This window comes from Mustela lutreola, chromosome 9 (assembly GCF_030435805.1).
Source record: "Mustela lutreola isolate mMusLut2 chromosome 9, mMusLut2.pri, whole genome shotgun sequence".
Lineage (NCBI taxonomy): Eukaryota > Metazoa > Chordata > Mammalia > Carnivora > Mustelidae > Mustela > Mustela lutreola.
The window spans coordinates 1,168,029-1,188,663 of NC_081298.1; the positions used below are offsets into that span (position 1 = coordinate 1,168,029).

A 20,635-nucleotide genomic window follows, 5' to 3' on the forward strand; every position below is an offset into this window, starting at 1 on the left:
CGGCTTGTGTTCCTGCTCTTGCCGTCTCTCTCTCAAATAAACCAATAAAATCTTAAAAAAAATTAATAACAAATGAAAAGGGCGACAACGTGGCCCAGAGATTCCAGTCGGGCGGGCGCCCCGAAGCACGGGAAGCAGGGACCCAGAGGGAGGTTCGCGCGCCCTCACGGCGGCCAGCGGCAGGGAGCAGCCCGGGGGCCGTCCACAGCCTGCCAGAGCAAGGGTCCCCAACCAACGGACACCTGAACCCTAGTTTAGGGTGTACTGGGGCCCCCTCCCTGGCACGTGGGGGGGCACCCTGCCTGGTTTGCCCGAGACACACATCCGGGTCACCCTCCCCACGGCCACGGGGGCTGAGATCCTGCTGCTGCCCCTCCCCTGGGCACGGCCCGCTGGGCTGAGCTCGGGTCCCACGCGGGGCTCGTGGACGTCCCCGCGTTCGTCAGCCGCCCGGCACCAGTGCTGGAGGGGCCGGGGGCGGCACCCTTGGGCCGAGCCCTCTCTCTGGCCCTCACAGCCTTTCCTGTTGCTTTCGCCCCCACAACCACAACCTCCCAGCCTCACACCAAGGCCGGGGGCCCGACCGGTGGGTGAGGCCTGCCCCCCACCCCTGCCTGTAGGGGAGGAAGCTGAGGGCTCGGCGGCCTCGCTGAGGCCCAGAGAGGGCGCCCGAGTCTCTCAGGCCCTCGATGGCCACTTGTCCTCATAGCCACGGGACCAGGGCAGGGAGGCTGGAGTGCGAGGCCCATGGGCTGGGACGCCGGGCTCTCTCCCTCGCCAGGCACCACCACCACCATCCCTCCTGACTCGCCTGCCCTCCCCTCCCTGCCGGACGCACGGCCACCCATCTCCCGGCCGGTCGCCCCGAACATCGCCAGGGCTGCTGGGCACGGCTCCCAGTGGCTGGACTTGGGCAGGGCCTGCCCCCTGGGCTGTGCCTGGTTGGGGACCTGGACAGGGGTCCCCGGGGACGTGGAGGCTGAGGAGGGCTCACGCCTGCCTTCCTGCAGGCCTTGCGCCGTCTGACCTGACCACTCCCCGCCCGTGACTCATGCGCAGAGGTGGACCGGAGAACAGAAGTCGTCTGCCGCAGAGAGCTCACCCGGCCCACGTGCAAGTGTGGACCCAGCTGTGGCCGGCAGTTAGAGCCACAAACGGCTTCAAGTGTGAAATGGAAACCGCCTCGCAGAGGGGACGTTGAGAAATGAGCCCTCTGCCATTTTTAGAAACCAGACCATAAAAACCCGCAGGAGTGGCCTGTTGGGAACGGAAGCTCCACTCACTGGCGGGGGGGCCGTCTGAGGGGCCGCCCCTGAGCTGAGCTTCGGGGCTTGAGGGTCCCGTCGGCGGTCAGAGCGGCCTTGTCCAGCTCTGCCCTTGTGACCCAGCGAGGACGCAGAGCACAGGGACGGGGCACATTAGCTGTGAGGCTGACGGATGGAGGGCTTTGTGGAGGAGGCGACCCCCGGACCCAGCTGAGCAAGAGGGGAACGTGGACATCTGGAGGGAGGTGAGGACACAAATTCAAGGAGCCCTCCCTTCCGTTGGATTACAGCTGGGAGAACACGGGGCTCAGTGGTCCACCCACTTTCCCAGACTCAAAACTGCTCACCCCTTCCTCCAGGAAGTCCTCCCTGCTGTTCCAGCTCACACTGCTCCTAAGTCGATGTTGCTCTTCCTTGTCCTCATAGGGAGCCCTGGGAGGGATGCAAAGAGCCCGACGGGCCCTGTTTGGGCTCGTAGGTGCTGGGGACTTTTGGGGATCCCAGGGCTGTGCTGGGACCATCGGATGCTGCACAGTGAGCAACACGGGGCTGGGGGCTGGGTGGTCCTGCACTGGCCACAGAGCCAGGGGCCCAGGACACAAAACATGGCTGATGGCTTTGTTCAGGAGCCAGAACCAGGTGATCTGGGACAACATCTCTCCTTGGACCCCGAGGAAGGATCCAGGACTCTTTCTTTTCTCTCTTTTTTAAAAAAGATTTTATTTATTTCTTTGGCAGAGACAGATCGCAAGTAGGCAAAGAGGCAGGCAGAGAGAGAGGAGGAAGCAGGCTCCCTGTGGTGCAGAGATCCCCATGCGGGGCTCGATCCCAGGACCCTGAGATCATGACCTGAGCCGAAGGCAGAGGCTTAACCCACTGAGCCACCCAGGCACCCCTCCAGGCCTCTTTCAAATTAGCTTGGGGCAGCGTCCTGGGCACCCATGTGGGCCTGCTCTCGGGCGGTGCCTCTCAGCTCTGCAGTGGCCCTCGGGGAGCCCCTGCAGACTGAGGCCTGGCCCTGGGCTGTGGATGCCCAGGTCTGGGGCCATCTGCTGTGAAAGCTTTCAGGGTCCACTACTTCCAGCCCGAGCCTCCCCGTCCAGCCTCCCCGGATCCGCATCCTTGTGGAAATTCACGTCCAGCTGCACATGTGGGCAGCCTGTGGCCGTCTCCCCCGCCAGCCCCGGGCTCAGAGTGGCTGCCCAGCGGCCACGCGCAGCGACACACCTCAGAGCCCTCCTGCTAAGCGCCGGGGGCTGCTCGGAGTGCGACATCAGCTGCAGACCTGCCTGCTGGGAACTCGGTCTCGGGGAAGCTGTGGCTCCGGGCGGGGATGACCTTCTTTCTCTCTGGTGACAGACAAAGCTGTTGGTGCCTCACTGTGCTCCAGCACGTGGACCCCCGGTCCTGGAAACCCCAGGCCGGGGCTGGCTCAGGGACCATAGTGGTGGCCGAGGCAGAGGTGCCTGCCTCAGTGACAAGTCCAAGGGGACTGTGCAGGTCCTCGCTGGGGGAACGGTGTGACCAGACCTCGTTTCTCAGCCAGACCAGACAGGCGCTCTGAGACTCAAGGAGCGCCTCTGGGACCCGTGAGCACAGGTGAGGCCGAGACCCTCATCCCTGACGCATACTCCCACAAGCGCCAGAGCCCACCGTCCAGCCCATCAGCACCGCCGTCCCCTGCCTGGACTCAGGGACCGGAGGGAGGGGCCAGGCCCAGCACCTGGTCTGCCGGTGAGCTCTGAGGCGCTCACGGGGTCTCGACACACCTGCAGCCTCGCAGGTGGGACATAGGAAGGGGCAAGCTGGTCTCCTGGCTGCGCTTGAGGTGGCCCCCGTATTGGCACAGAGAATGGTCCCACCTGACCCCCAGATCAGTAATCAATAATGAAGGACAGTAATGAAGAAAGCCTTTGGCGCCTGTAAAGCCCTTGGCTGGGCTCTAGCGGCCATGCTGCGTGGGACAGCCGGCTTCTCTGTGGACTGGCCGGCAGGTGCAGGGGACAGCAGCGCCCTCTCACGGGCGGGACATGGGATGCAGAGTGAGGGGTGGCCTGGGCCTGTTGCCCTCAGCGTCCCCCCGCGCAGGCTGGGCACCTCTGGGATTTCCTTCAGAGAGAGCCTGTCCTTCTGGGCTCCCTCGCCCATGGTGGCTGTTTCTCCAGGGCAGGAGGAACGAAAACACGTTTAGTTTATTGCTGGTGGAAGTGAAAATCCCCGTGTGGGGCCCACGCAGCCGGCCCTGTGGAGTCGCGCTGGAGGGCTGCTCCTGTCCGGTCAAGCCCTGGGTCTGGGACAGGCGAGGAGACCCCTTGGCTCTCCCGGGAACCCCTGGGGCCTGGGCAGCGTATGGGGCAGGGGCTTGGGGCTTGAGGCAGAGCCACTGGGAGCCCTCCCGTGCCTGGGGCAGGAGCTCTGGCAGGTGGCAGGGGTCCCCATGCTTCTGGCTGAAGAGAGCCAGGGATCCTGACCCCATCCTGGCTTCCCTGCTTGTTGTCCCGTTTCCAGCTTGCCGTCGGGCCAGAGCAAGCTCCGGACCGGGTCCCAGCACCCATGTCTGCCCCCCCCGGCCCGCCCAGCACAGCAAAGCCACCTCGGGTCTCCGTCTCAGAGCGAAGTCAAGACCGGCTTTGCACGCATGTCCCTTTGGCCTTCCGAGTGGCTGCACGGAGGAGCCTTCATGGGGCCCCTGACCCACACTCAGTGACTTGTGTTACGGGCTTGGAGCAGAAGGGTCGGACCCGGAACCAGGCAGGTTTCACGGGCACCTCGTCGGAGGGTCGTGAGGTCCACTCGCGTCCCCTTCCCATTCCTCCTCTCGCGCTTATGGGCTCCTGCTCTGCACTGGGACTGGGGGTAACAGTCCTGAGCTCAGCAGACAGAGTGCGTGTCTGCCCCAGAAGAGAGCCCTGCCCAGGCAGGCAGTCCTGGTCCCGCCCTCTGCTCTGTCCTGAACGGTGGTCTGGTGGGGCTTTTGGTGGACCCCAGAATCTGTGAGTGTAACCTTATTTGGAGAAAGGGTATTTACAGATGCAATTAAGGACATGGAGATGAGCTCATGCTGAATTAGGGTGGCCCTAAGTCCAATGACATGTGTCCCTATAATGAAGAGAGGAGACACAGACGCAGAGGAGACACCCTTTGAAGACAGGCAGAGACTGGAACGAAGCCGGGGGCCACCAAAAACTGGAAGGGGCAGGAAGGACCCTCCTCTAGAACCACGAGGGTGTGCAGCCCTGCCCCCCCCCTGCCCCCTGGCTTCAGGCCTCTGGCCTCCAGAGCTTCGAGCAGCAGTTAGGTCTGCTGTCCCCTGTCACCGTGGCCCCAGGGCACTTGCCCTCGGCTCACGAGACCCTCACAACAGGCGGAAGCTGGAAAGGTGCTGGGGGTTAGAGCCTTTTCCCAGCATGAGTATCTGTCCCTGGTGGTTTCAACTGGACGCTTTCCGAACACCTTCCAGCTGATCTCCAGATCTGACATAAACGTAGGTATTTTAATGCATTAGACGGGCGTCTTTTAAACAAGCCGTCAGGAGAATGAATTGCAGGAAGTCGAGTGGGTGTTAACCTCGTCTAGTGCCCCGCGTTCATCCGTGAATGGGGGGCCTCCCAGGAGCCGCGCTGCTCCAGAAAAGCTCCCTGGGCCTGGGGCGCACGTCGCGACCCCAGATCACCGCTCACGTGTCTCGGCAGCCCGCTATGGCCAGCTGGTGTGCTTCCCCAATCTTCTGGGCCTCTGAGGGTGGAAAGAATGTGCCCCAGGACCCGTGCCCCTCCCAGCCCCCAGCCTGGCAAGTGCCCTGCTCCTCCTCCAACTTCACCCAGCACCAAGGAGAGCAGGGGGCCCGCAGGTGGGCTCCGGTCCCCTGGAGGACGGATTGCCTCGGTCGCACAGGCCTTGGGCCGGGGCAAAGGCTAGAGCCCAGGCATGTTGGCAGCCTGTGGGGAACAGAGGGGCCTCTGGGCCAGCCACTTTGCTTCCTGCCTCACGAGCGCATCCTGTAAATGCAGCACAGGATGGGCCCAGACCCAGCCACTCGACACCTGGCTCAAAGGTGCTCCTGTCTGTGTCAGCTTGTGCCCCCCACACCCCCGCCCTGGACCCTGGTGCTGGCGCTCAGCGGGGGCCGCCTGCTGTCGCGGGAAGATGTGCAGAGCACCTGGAGGCCACCAGACGGCGACGGTTCCCCGGAAGTCCCAGCATCCATCTATGGCTGGACCCTGCCTCCCTCGGGCCCTCCCCCCAGTGGGGAAGATCAAGTGGTGAGGTTATGGGGCTCCCTGCACCAAGGACATCCCAAAAGGGGGTCTCTAAGCTGCGTGGGCAAGACTGTCCCTGGACAAACCGCCTGCCCCCACTCAGCGCTCCTTTCCAGTCAGGGTTTCTAGCAGCAGCAGCTGGTGCGCCCAGCCCCAGAGATCCGGGGAGCGAGGTCGGCACAGATGTGATCGCCTCTCCCTCAGCCCCAGCGGTGCACAGCGGCCCTCGGCAGCTCCCGAGTGCGCACATCCTGTCGGGCAGAGGGCCTGAAGCTGACGGACTTACAGCTGGACGCACCGTGGACTTTGGCTCTGCGTCAGCAAGTCCTGGATGTCCCGAAGCATGGGGCCCCCGGGTGACACGACCCACATGCACTCGCACTCCTGCCTGACCCTCGGGAGCTGGAGGTTTTGCGGTCCTGCCGGATAATGGGGAAATGATACTCCATGAGCAGTTACAACCTCGCCATTCCTGAGTAGGGATAAGTCCTAAAGGGCTGAGGCCTCTGGAACTTCCGGAAGTTGAAATGTGTGGGGTTCTTTTTCTTTTTTAATAGAGGAAGTGTTTTTGAGTTATCAGGGTACAAAACTCACTGAAGAGTGCTCTTAACCTTTAAATCCGTCAAGGGAGAGTTACTGAACTTTACAATAAATTCGCCTTTTAATAGACAACGAACTAAAAACGTTTGAGTCCAAATAATGTCACCCCGTCTCGTAAGCTTCAGTGTGAGATTCACGCAAGCCCAGAGGCGCCCTCCACCCTCTCGTCTCTAGGAGGACTCTGCTTCTTTGCTGGGCATTCTGCTGCACCTTTGTTTGAATAGTTCCTTTGAAGCCAAATCTTCTATCATAAACTGTCTCAGATGTTTTTGGAAACAGGCAGTGTTTAAAATCCAGGGCTGACTCCCACTTGGGTTACTGGACTAACTCTCTTGTCATAAACAACGTGAAATTGTACCCAATGCTCCAGCCAGTTGTTTTCAAACACAGGATGAGCCACCATGCAAGACTGTGGTGGCCGAGAGCAGGGAAAGTCACAACATGAGCCCGCCACCCCCCATCTCCCTCCTCGGGGACATCTTCCGGATTGTAGCACGAGGAGCTGCGGTCTGGACGCGGCATGCTACTCTGGCTGAGGAGGCAGAACTGAGAAGCTGGGGCCACAGAGCAGTTTGAATCTAATCTGCAGAGAAGGCACTTGAGAGGGGACCCTCAGCACGGGGGGTCCTCAGAAACCCGTGAGGGGCTCTCCATGGCTTCCATGTTGGTGCACTCTGTACACAGACTGAAACCCCGATTGGTTATGGCCCGTGGCTGGTGTTCTGACAGCGCTGGAGGGCAGGGGTCTCATTCACACACCTAGTGTCCCACTGACATGCCAGGAGGCCACATCCGAGGAATGAGCTCTGGGCCCTAAAGGGAGGCCTCCTCTAGATGCTCCCACCTAAACCTTGAAGCAAACCCCTGCAGGGGACACTGAGACTAGAGTTGAGTCCTCCCAAGTTAGAAGGGCTTGGGCTTTCCGGAAAGCTGTGCAGGTGAGGTGTCAACCAGGGTGTTGGGTCTGCAGCTGAATGGCCTACAAAAGTAAGTCGACACTCTTCAAAGGAACATAACAGAACACAGAGTCTCTTCAACGCACTATCTACAGCACTTAGTATAAATTTAAAAATACCAGATATGCAAAGTAACAGGGAAATGTGACCCACTGATAAGGAAAAGCAAAAAGCAATTGCTTAGAATAGCCCTCAAGGTAGCAACAGGAAGTGGGAAATATCAGGCGTGAGCAGGTCCAAGGCGAATTCTTGTTGGACTGTGATGAATTAAGGGTGCGCACTCACAGCCCCCGAGCAGCCATCAGAAGAACAAACACAGACAGGTATTCCTAAAACAGTTAGTCGAGGAAATAAAATGGAGTATTCTGGCTTCCCCTTCAGAAGACTAAGAAAAGAGTCTCTGGAAACTGGGGAGCGTGGGAGGAAATCTCAGCAAGGAGTGAGCTGGAAAGGGGACCCCCCCCCCAATTCCATGCATGAATTGACATGAATCCTGGGCTTATCCTTCACCTGCCAATGTGTGGAACATACCTAGAGAACCGGGATAAAGGAAGGACCTGAAAACTGCATGTGATATAAACCACCTCCCAGAACCAGGACAAAACCTGGAGCCGTGTGCCCTGGGGAAGAGCAGGACAGCACTACAGAGGGTTTGCAAATGGCACTGGCGGTGGAGCCACCACCAGACAGGGAGGCAGATTGGGCTGCTCCACCTGGGCTCCCTGCCCAAAGAAGCCACTAAAAACACAGACATTCTCCGGAGCGTTCTAGATGACCTAAAACAACACAGCAATATCCAAAGTGTTCAGAACGTAACTGTAGATGACTTATTATGGGAAGAACCAGGAAAATGGGACCAACTCTCACGGAAAAGACCATACAGACTGCTCTCAGGGAGGCTCAGATGGTGGCACTCTAGGAGAGGACTTTGGAACAGATGCAGGCACTGTGCTCTTCAAGATAAAGGCAAATCTCTTGAAATGAATAGAAACATGCAAGCTCTCCGAAGATGAAAAGAAACGACATCAAAAGAACCAACGGAAGTTTTAGAATGAGATGATATAAGAGAGCGATATACCGGACAGAGCAAGCAGTGTCCTGATGCACACATCATCCCCAGCACAGACCGCGACTCTGAGCCGACAGACAGGCCTGAACTCCTTCAGGGAACTGAATTCACACCGGTGTGTTCTCTAAGCATAAGGAATTACAAATCAATGACAAATGCTGTCACGTTTGGAAATTAAGCTACATGATTCTCAACAGTCCAAAGACCAGCAAGAGTCCCAAGAGAAATGACAAAATATCTTGACCTGAATCAGAATACGTTGCGAAAATCTTGAAACGTTACTAAATCAGCACTTAGGAGGGAATTTATAGCGTTCGATGTTTAACCTACAAAAGAACAAAGGCCCCGAGTCAATACTCCAAGCTTCCACCTTAAGAAATTCAGGGAGCTGAGGACAAATTAAATCCAAGCCCAGCATGAGAAGGAAATGAAGACCGAAAGCAGAAAGGCCACAGAAAAAATTCAGGAAACTGAAAGTTGGTTATTCGAAAAAGAATAATAAAAATAATAATAATAAAATAATAAAAATAATAAATAATAAATAAAAATAATTAAAAAATAATAAAAATAATAATAACCCCCAGCGTGCGGACCGGGGGAAAGAGGGTGCATGGGTCACCGGTACCAGGAATGAGAGAACAGGTGGTCACAGGACCCGTGGGCAGCCTAGGGGACAGGAATGCCACCAGCTCCATGCCCCCAAAGGGGACGACTTAGATAACACGGACCAGTTCCTTGAAAGACACAAGTTGCCTGAACGTGCTCCAGCAGACGCACAACACTGGAACCCCTCTGTGCCCATGAAAGGAACAGAGTTCACAGCTGGGAACCTTCCGACAAAACTCCTGGCCCAGACAGAGTCACTGAGGAACGACATCAACCCTTTAAGGAAGACAGACGATCGCTTCCAGGAAACAGAAGAGGAGCCAGTACTTCCTAAGCCATCTTACGAGGCCAGCATGACCCTGACACCGAAACCAAAGACGCACAAGAAAATAAAACTACAGACCCATACCTCTCATGAGCATAGACACAAAAATTCCAACAAATATTAAATCAAATGCGGCAACATATACAAAGGATGATGCGTGGCCAGGTGCGGCCTGAGCTAGAAATGTGAGGCTGGGCCAGCAGTGGACACTAGTAACGTTTTCCACTGAGACAAGGTCCCCAGAGTCGTCAGGTCCACAGAGACAGAGGCAGAGTGGTGGTCTCCGGGCTGGGGGAGGGGTGGCGGGGGATGGGCTCTTTCATGGGGATGGGGAGGTGAAGGCCTGCTGGACACAGGTGGTGGGGACGGTCACACAGCAGTGTGAACATGTCTAGTGCCACTGCTCTGTACACTTAAAAACGGCTGGAATACTAATTGCACATTTGTGGCATTTTGCCACAACAAACATTAACCGATGTAATTCACTGTGTTAACTACGGAAGGAGAACCACATGGCCACACCAACAGACTCAGGAAAAGCACGGAACAAAATTCTACATCCATTCGTGACTTCTTAATCCGATACATGGCCTCCATTAAAGACTTCAATAAACGAAAAACCTCATCTTTGATCAGAAAGTATGAAGACTTTCTCTCTAAGCTCGGAACAAGGCCAGGAAGTTTTCTCTTCCACTCTGATGACATGTCGTGCTGCAAGTCACAGCCGGAGCGGTGCGGCGGTAAGAGGAAATTAATGGTGGACCGAGTAGAAAGGAAGAAATAAAACTGTATTCACAGACAACACAACTGCCTGCACAGAAGATCCCAGGGAACCTACAAAATAATTTGTGGAGTTCGTTAGCGTGCTCAGCACGGTTGCAAGACACAGCATCAGCACGCGAAACCCGATCACACTCCCAAACGCCGGCCACGAAGGCCTGGAAACAGAAAAACAATCCCCTAAACATGAGTGTGCGGGGATCTGTGCGCTGGGGGCCAGCACAGAGGACGGCAAAGGGGACCCAACCCGACGGAGTCACACAGCGTCCTCGGGGACTGGAGGTCCCAGGGTGAAGACGGCGAGTCTCCCCACCACGACAGACGCACTGACCCAATTCAAACCCAAACCCCAGTGCTATTTTGTAGATATTTAAAAGCTGATTCTGAGATTTACGTAGACAGCGAAGGGCTGAAATTAGCCAAGCTGATTCGGAACGAGCTTCCTGAAGGGTGCCGGCGGCAGTGTGAGAGCAGGGCCGGTGCAGACGCGCACACCCGGGGGGTCCGGGCAGGGCGCCGTGCGGGAGGACAGGCAGCCTTTGACTCAGGCGCCAAAAAGCTTCAGTGCAGGAAAGACTGTCTTTTCGTGAGCAGCGCTGGCCCCGTGGACACGTACATACGGAGAAAGCGCCCGCATCTCACACTCTAGGGAAATGAGCTCCAGACAGGTCAGAGCCCTAAATGCGAGACATGAGCCCGTAAAGGCGGCGGAAGGAGGCAGGAGGAAGGTCCCCAGGATTCCCTAGACACAGCCCGGAAGGCGGCGTCGGCGCCACGGTCCGAGGGGCTGCACTCGGCCAGAATCAGTGGTCCTCGGGGACGTGCGAAGGCCCAGAGGGGCAGAGACCATCCGCAAATCACGTGTCTGGACGACGGACCCACAGGCAGAAGATATTTTGAAACCTCTCCGCATTCAACCGGAAGAAAGCAAGTCGGTTGACAACTGGGCAAACTCCAGGGCTGACTTGGGCAGAGGAGGGGCGCCCCGGGTCGCCCGCCGCCAGGGAGAGGCAAGGCAAGCCACGACGGGGCCCACCTCACGCCCCCGCGACAGCTGAGCGAAAGCGAGCGTTAAACCGAAAACCGACTGGCGGGTGCCCGCGAGGAGGCGGGGCCCCACGTCCTTCCACGAGGCTGCGGACGCGGATGCTCGGCACAGCACGGCTCTGCCACTTTGGAAAAGCCTCGCAGCTTCCCAGAAGGCTGAACGCACTTCCTGGGGGACCGGCTGTGGGGCTCCTGCGCGATCTCCCGGGAGAAAGGAGGAGACGCCGTGGCGCAAACCCCTGCCGCCGGTCCGGCATCCGCTTCACTCGCCCCCGCTCAGGCCGCAGAGGCTCCGTTCCCGCGACGTCCCGGAAGAGGCGCCCGGTGGGGACACGAGACCCCCGTTTCCAGGAGCGGGACGGGGGCTGACCGCCGAGCAGCAGCATGAGAGCAAGTGTGGGGGCGACAAGACTGACCTCGACCCTCCAGGGGTGGGTGGGGGTCACGCGGCTCTACGCGTGCACCTGAACTCGGACGTCCACAGCAGGGAAGCGGGGGCACTGGGGGGCTCCGTTGGTTGGGCGGCGGCCTTCGGCTCAGGTCACGACCCCGGGATTTCAGGATCGAGTCCGCGTCAGGCTCCCAGCTCCTCGGGGGGTCTGCGTCTCCCCGTGACCCTCCCAGCCCCTCGGGGGGTCTGCGTCTCCCCGTGACCCTCCCAGCCCCTCGGGGGGTCTGCGTCTCCCCGTGACCCTCCCAGCCCCTCGGGGGTCTGCGTCTCCCCGTGGCCCTCCCAGCCCCTCGGGGGTCTGCGTCTCCCCGTGGCCCTCCCAGCTCCTCGGGGGGTCTGCGTCTCCCCGTGACCCTCCCAGCTCCTCGGGGGTCAGCGTCTCCCCGTGGCCCTCCCAGCCCCTCGGGGGTCTGCGTCTCCCCGTGGCCCTCCCAGCTCCTCGGGGGGTCTGCGTCTCCCCGTGACCCTCCCAGCCCCTCGGGGGTCTGCGTCTCCCCGTGGTCCCCCCTCACTCACGCTCCCTCTCACTGTCCCTCTCTCAGAAAAGAAAAATTAAAAAAGAAGAGAAGTGATTTTTTACCAGGTGCCAATTTTGAAATAAAGGGTTTCCTGCAGGACCCTGCCCGTGGATGACAAGGAACAGCTCCTGGCCCCGGGGGGGTGGTCCCCACACCAGCGGGCCGGGTCTCCCCACGCATGGCTACCTCACCGCTGTGTGCGGGTTACAGAGCCCTCGCTGGGCGTCCGGAGCCATCCCAGTCACCTTGAGGGTCTGACGTCCCCCAGCCTCAAGGTCAACAACCCCGGCAGTCGGCCGGCAGTGGGGCAGGTGGGTACGGGGCACCAGTTCTCCCCCTCCCCCAACCGGCCCTGGCTTGGCTCCAGGGGTGAAAGGACGCACCAGGTCATGTGACTGGCCCAGGGTCTGGCCGCTGTGCTGCCGATGGCCGTCCCAAGGTGCCCGCTCCCCGGCAGCACGGGTGCTCCCCTCTCCCCTTCCCTGCCCCCACACCAGCCCAGAAGGTCCACAGAGCAGCAGGTGCTGACGTGTGACGCCCTCCAAGGGGGCAGAGCAAGGCTGCAGGTCAGTGGCCCCACCATGGGGCACCAGGTCTGGCTCGTGTGCCCTGCCCTCTCTGGCCTCGGCTTCCAGGTGGGACCTGAAGAACCCGGTGTTTCCACCGGCACGGCACCTGGCTTGTTTGCTGGGTTGGCCTGAATGTTGGGGTGCAGCTGGGGAACAGCAGGGGTGCAGGGCGCTGGGCAGAGCCCACGGCTGGGAGCCCAGCAACATTGGACAATGGCTGTGGGACTCGGGCCTTCCCAGGGGCTGAGTGGAGGGGGCACAGTGCTGCTGGAGGCTTGGAGCTCCCCACGAACGTTCCCAGGACCCCTCTGGTCCTTGGGGCCACTGAGTCCCCAGGATGACTGTGCAGGCCCCAGAGGCCCGCCAGAGAGGGGACCTGGCCACCCCCCAGAGCCTTTACGGGATGAGACCTCGGTGCGCTTCACGCTCGTTTCCAACAGACTCAAAGAGACGTAATAGTTCACGTTGCCTAAGGAGCCCTCGGTCCACAGCTTGTCGCAGACGCCCAGCCATGTCACCACCACTGCAGTCGAGGTGCAGAACACTTACGGCCCAATGTCGACCCCACCCCTGGCCCCTCAGCCACGAATCTGTCTGTCGCTTTGGCATTTCCAGAATGTCCTGCAGTGGGAAGCGTGTCTCGGCGGCCTTCAGAGGCTGCTGTCCCTGCTTGGCATAGAGGGTCCGTCGTGGACACTCTGGCTGTCAGCGAAGCCCGCAGACGGGCTGGAGAGCCCGCGGGCAAGGCCAGGACTCTAGGCACAGAGAGTAGAGTGCGTGCATGGGCTGGGGCGGGCAGGGTCTGGCGGGGTCAGTGCTCCCCGTCTCACACGACGGCCGCGTTCTGGGGACAGGTGTCAGGGATGGCTGCACCGGAAGTCGGTTGAAACAGTAAATTTCATGCTATGTATCTTTCACCACAACAGAAAACAAGAAAGAAAGGTTTTGGATCCTGTTTTCTGCTCCAACACGAACCCCAAGGAGACCAGATGGGGTGCCTGGCTGCTCTTTCTCCGGTGGAGACAGACAGAGGCTCCCCGACACCTCGAGCGGGCCCGCCTGTCCCCATCCAGGAGACTCTCCCCGGGAGCGAGGACGGCCCCCAGGTGCCCGCTGGGCCCACCCGCCCTGCGGACGGCGCCCTGGGGAGGGTGTCGTCCTGGAACAAGCACGCTCTCTTACAGAGGGGCAGCACAGCTCTCCAAATGGGAACCCATGCCCCACAGCGACGCAGCCTCATCGTCTCGCCATGGACGGTGCCTGGGTTTGGCGACCGCCCCTGCCGCGGACCTCACGGTGGTCTCCCCTTCTGGGCCAGCATCTCTTTGGTACGCAGGCGTGGTGCTCTGTGCTCTGGGTCTAATGCCCGTGGTCGGGCTCCACTCTCAGAGCTGGGTATGCCGAGAGTCCAGAAACTCCGTCCAGCCAGGAGACTCAGGCACAGGAAGGAGGCTCTGTGCTGGGGGCAGGGCCGCGCTGTCCTCGGGCCGCGGAGCAGGGGTACACAGCGGCGCCAGGGAGGAGCCTTTCAGTGGGGAGGGGGTGCCCTACCCTCAACGATGTCTGTTTTGTGGGGACCCTGGGGCTTGCCGAACTTACTGACGAGTGCCTGAGTCACTGAGGTCGGGCCGCTACCTATGGTTCACAGGCAGGGGAAGGAGCGGAGAACCAAGGGGCCACAGGATGGAAATCCTGAGAAAATGACTCGTGGTCCGACTCTAGTGGAACCAATTTTCTTCCGCTCAGTGGGGATGGAGGCTGCTGCCTCTGTGTCCGTGGAGTCGAATGAGACGTCCGTGGCGTCACAGAGGCCACGGACCCCGGGGCAGGTGGGCGTGGGGCACCAGCTCCTCCCCCTCCCCCATGCCCTGGCTCAGCTCCAGAGGCAAGAGGACGGCCCCCTGCCCAGGGTCAGCCTGGGCAGCTTCTTCAGCCCCAGCTTAGGCCCAACCCCCACCAGGAGCACTTCCATCTGAGAAGGAGAACAGAAGCAGGGAGCCCCCAGGAGCCCGAAATCCTAACCACAAAGTGTTGGCACAGAGCGACACCAGCCGCTGCTGGTGCAGGCCACCCAGGCTTTCACCTGTCATGGTGGTGCGAGGCCGCGCCACCCCTGCCCTCGGCTCACCCACCCCTGCCCTCCCCTGGGCACCGCTGGTGTGCAGAGGGGCCATTCTGCCCTGGGGAGGCTCCAAGGTGCCCTCTGTCTCTGTTCCCAGAGCTCATGTGCTCCCGGGGTGGAAATGCATGACCACCGGTTTGAGCATCACAAAGACTAAATTTACTGAGAAAAGAGCAGATTCAGGTCTCTGCAGAGATGAAGCCCTACCATCCCCACGGACGTTTGCCAGGGACTGGGCCCCACATGAGGACTAGCGTGGGGCTCTGGGATTCTGCCCAGCCATGTCCCTCAGCACCGAGGGCTGGCAGTGACCCCGACCCTGGGGGTCAGTGCTCAGGGCACCTGTTAGGGAAGTCTAGACTCTGACCTTCCCTCTCCTGCCCACCACGTGCATCCGTCCCCCACATCCCATGCCCCGAGTGGCACAGAGGCCTCCGCACTTCTGACGGAAAAGACGGGACCTCCCAGACCCCCTTCTGTTAACTGAGCAGCAGAGACCGCCTACAACACGGACGGGTGCTGCTCGGGCACCTGGGCACTCACAAGCTGTGTGAACGTGTTTCCCTGTGTGTGTGCACATGGGGGTCTCCTCTGTCTGTGCACATGTGTTGCATCTCTGTGTGTCTGTGTGTCCACACTGTCACGTGCATGTCTATGTACGTGTTCCTGCGTGTGCGTCTGTGTGTTTGTATACGCGTGGACACAGCCCCCAGGCTTTCCAACACTGGACTGGAGGGGGTCAGCACCTCCCCTACTCTTCTTCATTAAGTGGGAAAATGAGAACACACGAGGGGACAGCAGACGTCTAGGAGCTGCGGCTGGAACCAGGCCAGAGCTGGCGACCAGGAGGATGGCAACCGCCCTGGGGCAGGCAGAGTCTCGGGTCAGGGCCGGGGGCCACCGGCATCACCAAGCCGGGCAAGCATCTGGCCGAGTCAGATCTGAACCGACGCTAGAACCCTCCGGGTCTCTGCCGCCACTGGTCTCTGGTCACACCGCAGGTTCGCTGGGGGGTGGACATGACCCCTTCCCCCAACCCACCCCAAAGCCAGCCACAGAGAGCCCGGGGCGGCGGGATCCCCGTGGTGCCTGAGGTCAGAGCAGGGGACCGGGCAGGGCCGCAGGGGGATCAAACGCGACCCGCGTGGGCTCACCCATATGGGCAGGACCCTTGTGGGGACTGTGTGCGCCCCAGGGAGACGGTGCTCGAGTGCGCGATGGGGTGGTGCTGTTCCTCAGGGGGGCTTTCTAGTGAGAAGACCCCTGGGGGACAGGAAGGCTGTGACCAACAGTCTGTCCGAAAGTCAGAATCCACTCCCTCCAGGGGTCAGAGGAGAGCCCGGAGGAGGGAAGGGGACAGCCCCGTGGGCTTCTCCTCCCAGCTACCCCATCAACTTGGGGCTCCGGGTCTGGGGCCTCGGCTGGCCTGGGCCTTGCCCCGCCCACTGACAGCTCCGCTCGGCCCAGCTCCCGGCGACACACCCAGAGATCACGCAGCTGCTTTCAGCGGGGACTGTTCAGAGTCGCTCGGAAATCCGATCCCAGGTCCCCTCATTTCTGAACAGGACTCCCGCAGGCCAGTGCCCAGGAGGGGCCCTTGTGGACAGGGCAGGGGCTGGCGGCTGACCCCCCCTGCACTTCCAGTGCGGTCGGTGAGAGGAGACACACTCGGACACAAGCACGAAGCCCCCGCCCCCCGCCCCGGTCAAGCATCGCTGCTTGAAACCAGCGACATTCGCCCCGACCTGCCCAGGGGCCCCAAAGCCCAGATGGGGGACGCGAAGCTGGAGCCCCTCTCCTGAGCTGGAACAGGGTGTGCAGAAGGGAGTGAGGACGGTGGTGAGGCCCTGGCCACACTCCTGGGAGCTGCTCATGGCTGGCCGCCCGGAGGGAAGGCAGCTGGAGCCTGGGGCCTTCAGGGGAGATGGACCGTCCAGTCTCTGAGGGCGTCGGGCCGCAGCGAGTGTTTAGTGAAGGCAGTGTCTGTGGGCACGGAAGGGGGGCCTGCTGCAGACATCCGCCAGGACGCGCCTTGGGTGCTGCCGGTGTCCCTGCCTCGAGCCCAGGGACTCGGGGGACAGCCCTGTGGGGGGCGAAGTGGTGTCACCCAGATGTCTGATCCCATGAGGCCGGTGCGGAGGAGGCCGGAGTGGGGAGAGGCTGCTTCAGGGGGCTGTGCTCACGCCACCGTGGCTTGTTTGGGATTCAAACCCGCCTGCTCCTGGCCAAGCCCTTGGGAGCTCAGGGCAGGGACAGGGGTCAGAGTGGAAGCGGCTGCCGCGTGGGCGGTGAGTGCCGGCAACCTGAGCTGCTGAGCCCAGCCTGCCCCACGACACCTTCCAAGGCAGGAGGTGTGGCCGCTGGGCCCCCAAGCCCGCGCAGCTCAGGGGAGGCCCCTGCGCAGCTGGTCAGAGACAGCGTGGCCCTCTGAGGCTTCGGGAAGACAGTTTCCTACCGCATGTCGCACGCGGCCCCGTGTGGCTTTGCCTCCAGCGCAGGGACGTTGTCACAGACAGGCAGCTGGGCTCTACGAACCTCCCTACAACGCGCGGCTAGGGGTGGGTTCCTCGGCACGCAGGGGACCCTGTGGCCATAAGCTGCAGCCTGGGGAGTGACACGTAGATGACAGCTCCTGCCCGCGTGGCCGGCCCCCACCCCAGCCCACCGTCCTGCTTCCAGCAGGAGCCCTGGTCAGAAGCCGGAAAGGATGGCCAGATGGGCACGGGGCACCCTGGTCCCCTCCTTGGCTCTGCGCCCCCAGACCCTTCCCCTCCGTCCCACGCTGCACCTCCACAGCCACCTGGTCCTAGGGCCACGACACCGCCCAGTGGGGCATCTCTGCCTGGACGCCCGCCCACACAGGGCCCTTGCTCAGGTGACGCCTTCTCTCCATCCTGTGGTGCCCGACCCTGCCAAGATGCCTCGTCCTAGCCGGTCCCCAGGGAGGGCTCCCACCTGGGCTCCCGCGGCACCCTGCTCAGACCCTCGGAGGGCTGTTGGGCACTTGGCTCCCGTGTTGTCCACCTCACAATGGTCCCCCACCTGCCACCACGCACAAATACCTCAGGATCTTCCCAGCAGAAGCAACTTTATCATTACCAAAATTGTGCTTCTGAGCACTTCCCCGAGCCAGGAACCAGCGAGTGCTTCCCACGCACTTTTTCCCGAATCCTCTACCGCCTGAGGTCGGGCTGGGGCTACCAGGTTCACAGATGCGAATGCTGAGGCTTAACTACGGAGCCAGTCGCAGGTGGCAGCAGGTTTGGCTATAGCTCCAAGTGTGAGTGGGGGCGGGGCAGCCAGGAGGCACTGGACGCAGGGGGTCGGGCACAGGTCAGTGCTGGCCTGCAGAGGAGACAGACCTAGCCTCCTGGGGCCACAGATCCTTTCAGGGATGCCGGCGAAAGGGGCTGTGTACAGCACACACACGTTTCCCTTAAACCTCAGCGAGTTTGGGGACAGCTGAGGCCCGTCTACGGACCCTCTGAGATGTCCCTGATCTGAGGGCCCAGCCCCTTTTGATAGGAGTGGACGGGATGGGGCGAGAGATCTGGCAGCTCCGGAGTGAAAGGTGCTCCTGAGCGCCCAGCCCCCTGCCCCCATCCCCTTCCCGGCTGCACAGATCCACAGTCTCCTGGGGACATCCTCTTGCTCCCTGCCCCAGAGGGCACACAGGCTGGAGAGGACTTTTGCGGGGACGGAAAGAGCGAGGCGCCCGAGACGCCTGAGGCACCCCTGCGTGAGGAGTGCCTGCCAACCCTGCCCCTGGCCAGACCCCACTTCTTCCCCATCCTTCTTCCCCGACGCGGCTTCTCACCTGGATGACGACCTTGATCGTGGCGGTGCCCACGATGGGCGTACACACCAGGCCGCCGGGGTGCTGGCCGTCGGCGCTGCGGTTCTGCTGGCCCATGGTGAAGGGCATGGGCACAGCCAGCAGGCCCGAGGCGAGCCAGATGGCGCTGATGAACTTCTTGGTGCGGCTGCGAGACATGAGGGTCTTGGCCCTGAAGGGGTGGCAGATGGCCAGGTAGCGCTCCACACTGAGGCTGGCCACGTTGAGGGCCGTGGCATAGGTGCAGGTGTCGCGCAGGAAGTAGTAGCCGCGGCAGCCGGCGTCGCCGAAGGCCCAGGGGTGGTGCACCCAGATGAAGTTGTACAGCTCCACGGGCATGGCCAGCAGCAGGATGAGCAGGTCCGACAGCGCCAGGCTGCCCAGGTGGTAGTGCACGGTGCTCTGCAGGCTCTGCAGCGACTTCTTGCGGCCCAGCGCCAACGCTGTCACCGAGTTGCCCACAGTACCCACCGCGAAGAGCGCCAGGTACACGGCTGTCACCAGCACCTTGGAGTAGATGTCGGTGTTCACGTCCAGGTCGCTGCTGGGCGCCGCTCGCAGGCGCTCGGACTCGTTGCCCGAGCCGTTGCCGAAGCTGGAGACCAGGAGCGCCGCCTCCAGCCCGGAGGGCGGCAGCGGGAAGGGTTTGGCGCCGGGCGCGCCCTGGGGACCGGGCGCCGAGCCGTTGAGGCGCATGGTGGGCGCGGCGCCGGCGGGGACCTTAGCGGAGGGAGCGGCGGGGAGCGCGCAGGACTGGGAGCGGGCGCGCCGTCCAGCCGGGCAGCTCCCGACCCGGCCCGCGCCGCCCCGGAGCGCTCGCGGCGCGCTCACCGGGGGCCGCCGCTTCCCTCCCGCTCCTGGCGGGCCCGGCTCGCTCCGAACTCCGGCCTCCGCGGCTCTGCGGGTCCCCGGCGCGCGGAGAGCCTGTGGCGCCGAGCGGAGCGCACGCACGGCCGCCCCGGCACGCTCACTCCCTCGCCTGCGCGGTCCTCGCTCGCGCTCCCCGCGCGCCCCCGCCCCGCACTCCGCCCGCCGCGCCCGCGCCTCCTGGGCTCCGCGCCTCCACTCAGCGGGCGGCAGCGCGGCGCGCCCAGCCGCGGGGGGCGGTGGCGGCGGCGGCGGCGCGGCCCCAGCCTCTGTCCCCGCCCAGCCCGAGTGTGGGGCTGGCGAGTCCCCCGCGTGCCGCCGGGGGTGCGTAGGGGATGTGGGGTCTTCCCCACACCTCTGCCAGGAGCGTGCTCTTCTTCGTTTGGGGTCTTCCCGGCTTCTCACGCCCCGCCCCGCCCCCCCAGGAAGGGAACTGCCCCCATGGCGCTTGCAGGGCTCTCAGGGGGGTGAGGGAGGAACAGGGGTACCGTGGGCTGAACAGCCCGCACGGCGCCATTCTGGGTGCCCAGGGGGGCTCTAGCACAACTGGGGGGGAGTGGTGAGTGGGGGGTGCAGAGAGCAGGAGGAGAGCAGCGCCCCTCCCCGCGGGGACTGTGGTCCTGCACCTGGCACCCTGCCGGGCTTTGTCCCACCGTGCGTGCGTGCCAGTGGGGACACCGGCCTTTTATCACCACCTGGATGTGATTATCAGAAGTCACCCTCAGAGCCCATGCCCAGCAGGCTTGGCTAGGGTGACCCTGGGGGTCCCAGGGTGGGCCTGTCTGGCTGTACCTGCTGTGCTGAGAATAGGAACTGGAGGAGGCGGAGTGGGGGCAGAGGCTCTGCTGTGGGAGGAAGAGGTCGGGCATCAGAAGCTGGGCCAGTCCGGACCCAGCCCAGCAATGGGTCCGTATTTATTCCTCTCTTTTCAAAAGGCTTTGGACTTGACTGCTCTGCAGAAGCCTGGTGTTCTCATCAGGCGATCCCAGCACATAAAAACATGTGCTTAAAAACTCAGCCTTCAAAGACAACGTGAACCTCCCTTTGCTGGAAGCCGGTAGAGCAGGCTGGGAGGCCCCCGTCATGGCTCCATCCCGGCCTCGATGCTTCGAAATTGGGCACCAAAGTACCAAAGCAAAGCGTCCTGTACCTCCGTTTGTCATCTGTGGCCCCGGCGTGGTGGTGGGACGGGTGGCCCCCGGCCAGGGCTGCTCCGGACGCTGACGGTGCAGGCACGCAGCAGGAGCTCCGTGGACCTGCGGCTGGGCGTTGCTGACGGGATCGTGCAGCGGCCTCACAGGCGAGCGGGTGAAGGCCCAGGCCAGCAAAAGTCACATTAAACCCCAGACGGTAAGACCGGCTTGCT

At 61.8% G+C, this 20,635-nt stretch overlaps 1 protein-coding gene across 1 annotated transcript in view; it reads right to left on the reverse strand.

Moving 5' to 3' along the window:
• NTSR1 (neurotensin receptor 1) overlaps nt 1-19,413 on the reverse strand; it is a 42,931-nt gene extending 23,518 nt beyond the window's left edge. Inside the window, exon 1 of the mRNA XM_059133738.1 lies at nt 18,385-19,413. Within this exon, the coding sequence (XP_058989721.1) occupies nt 18,385-19,098 (714 nt within the window). The 5' untranslated portion in view covers nt 19,099-19,413. The remainder of the gene's footprint in view (nt 1-18,384) is intronic.
• Between the last annotated feature and the right edge of the window lie 1,222 nt (nt 19,414-20,635).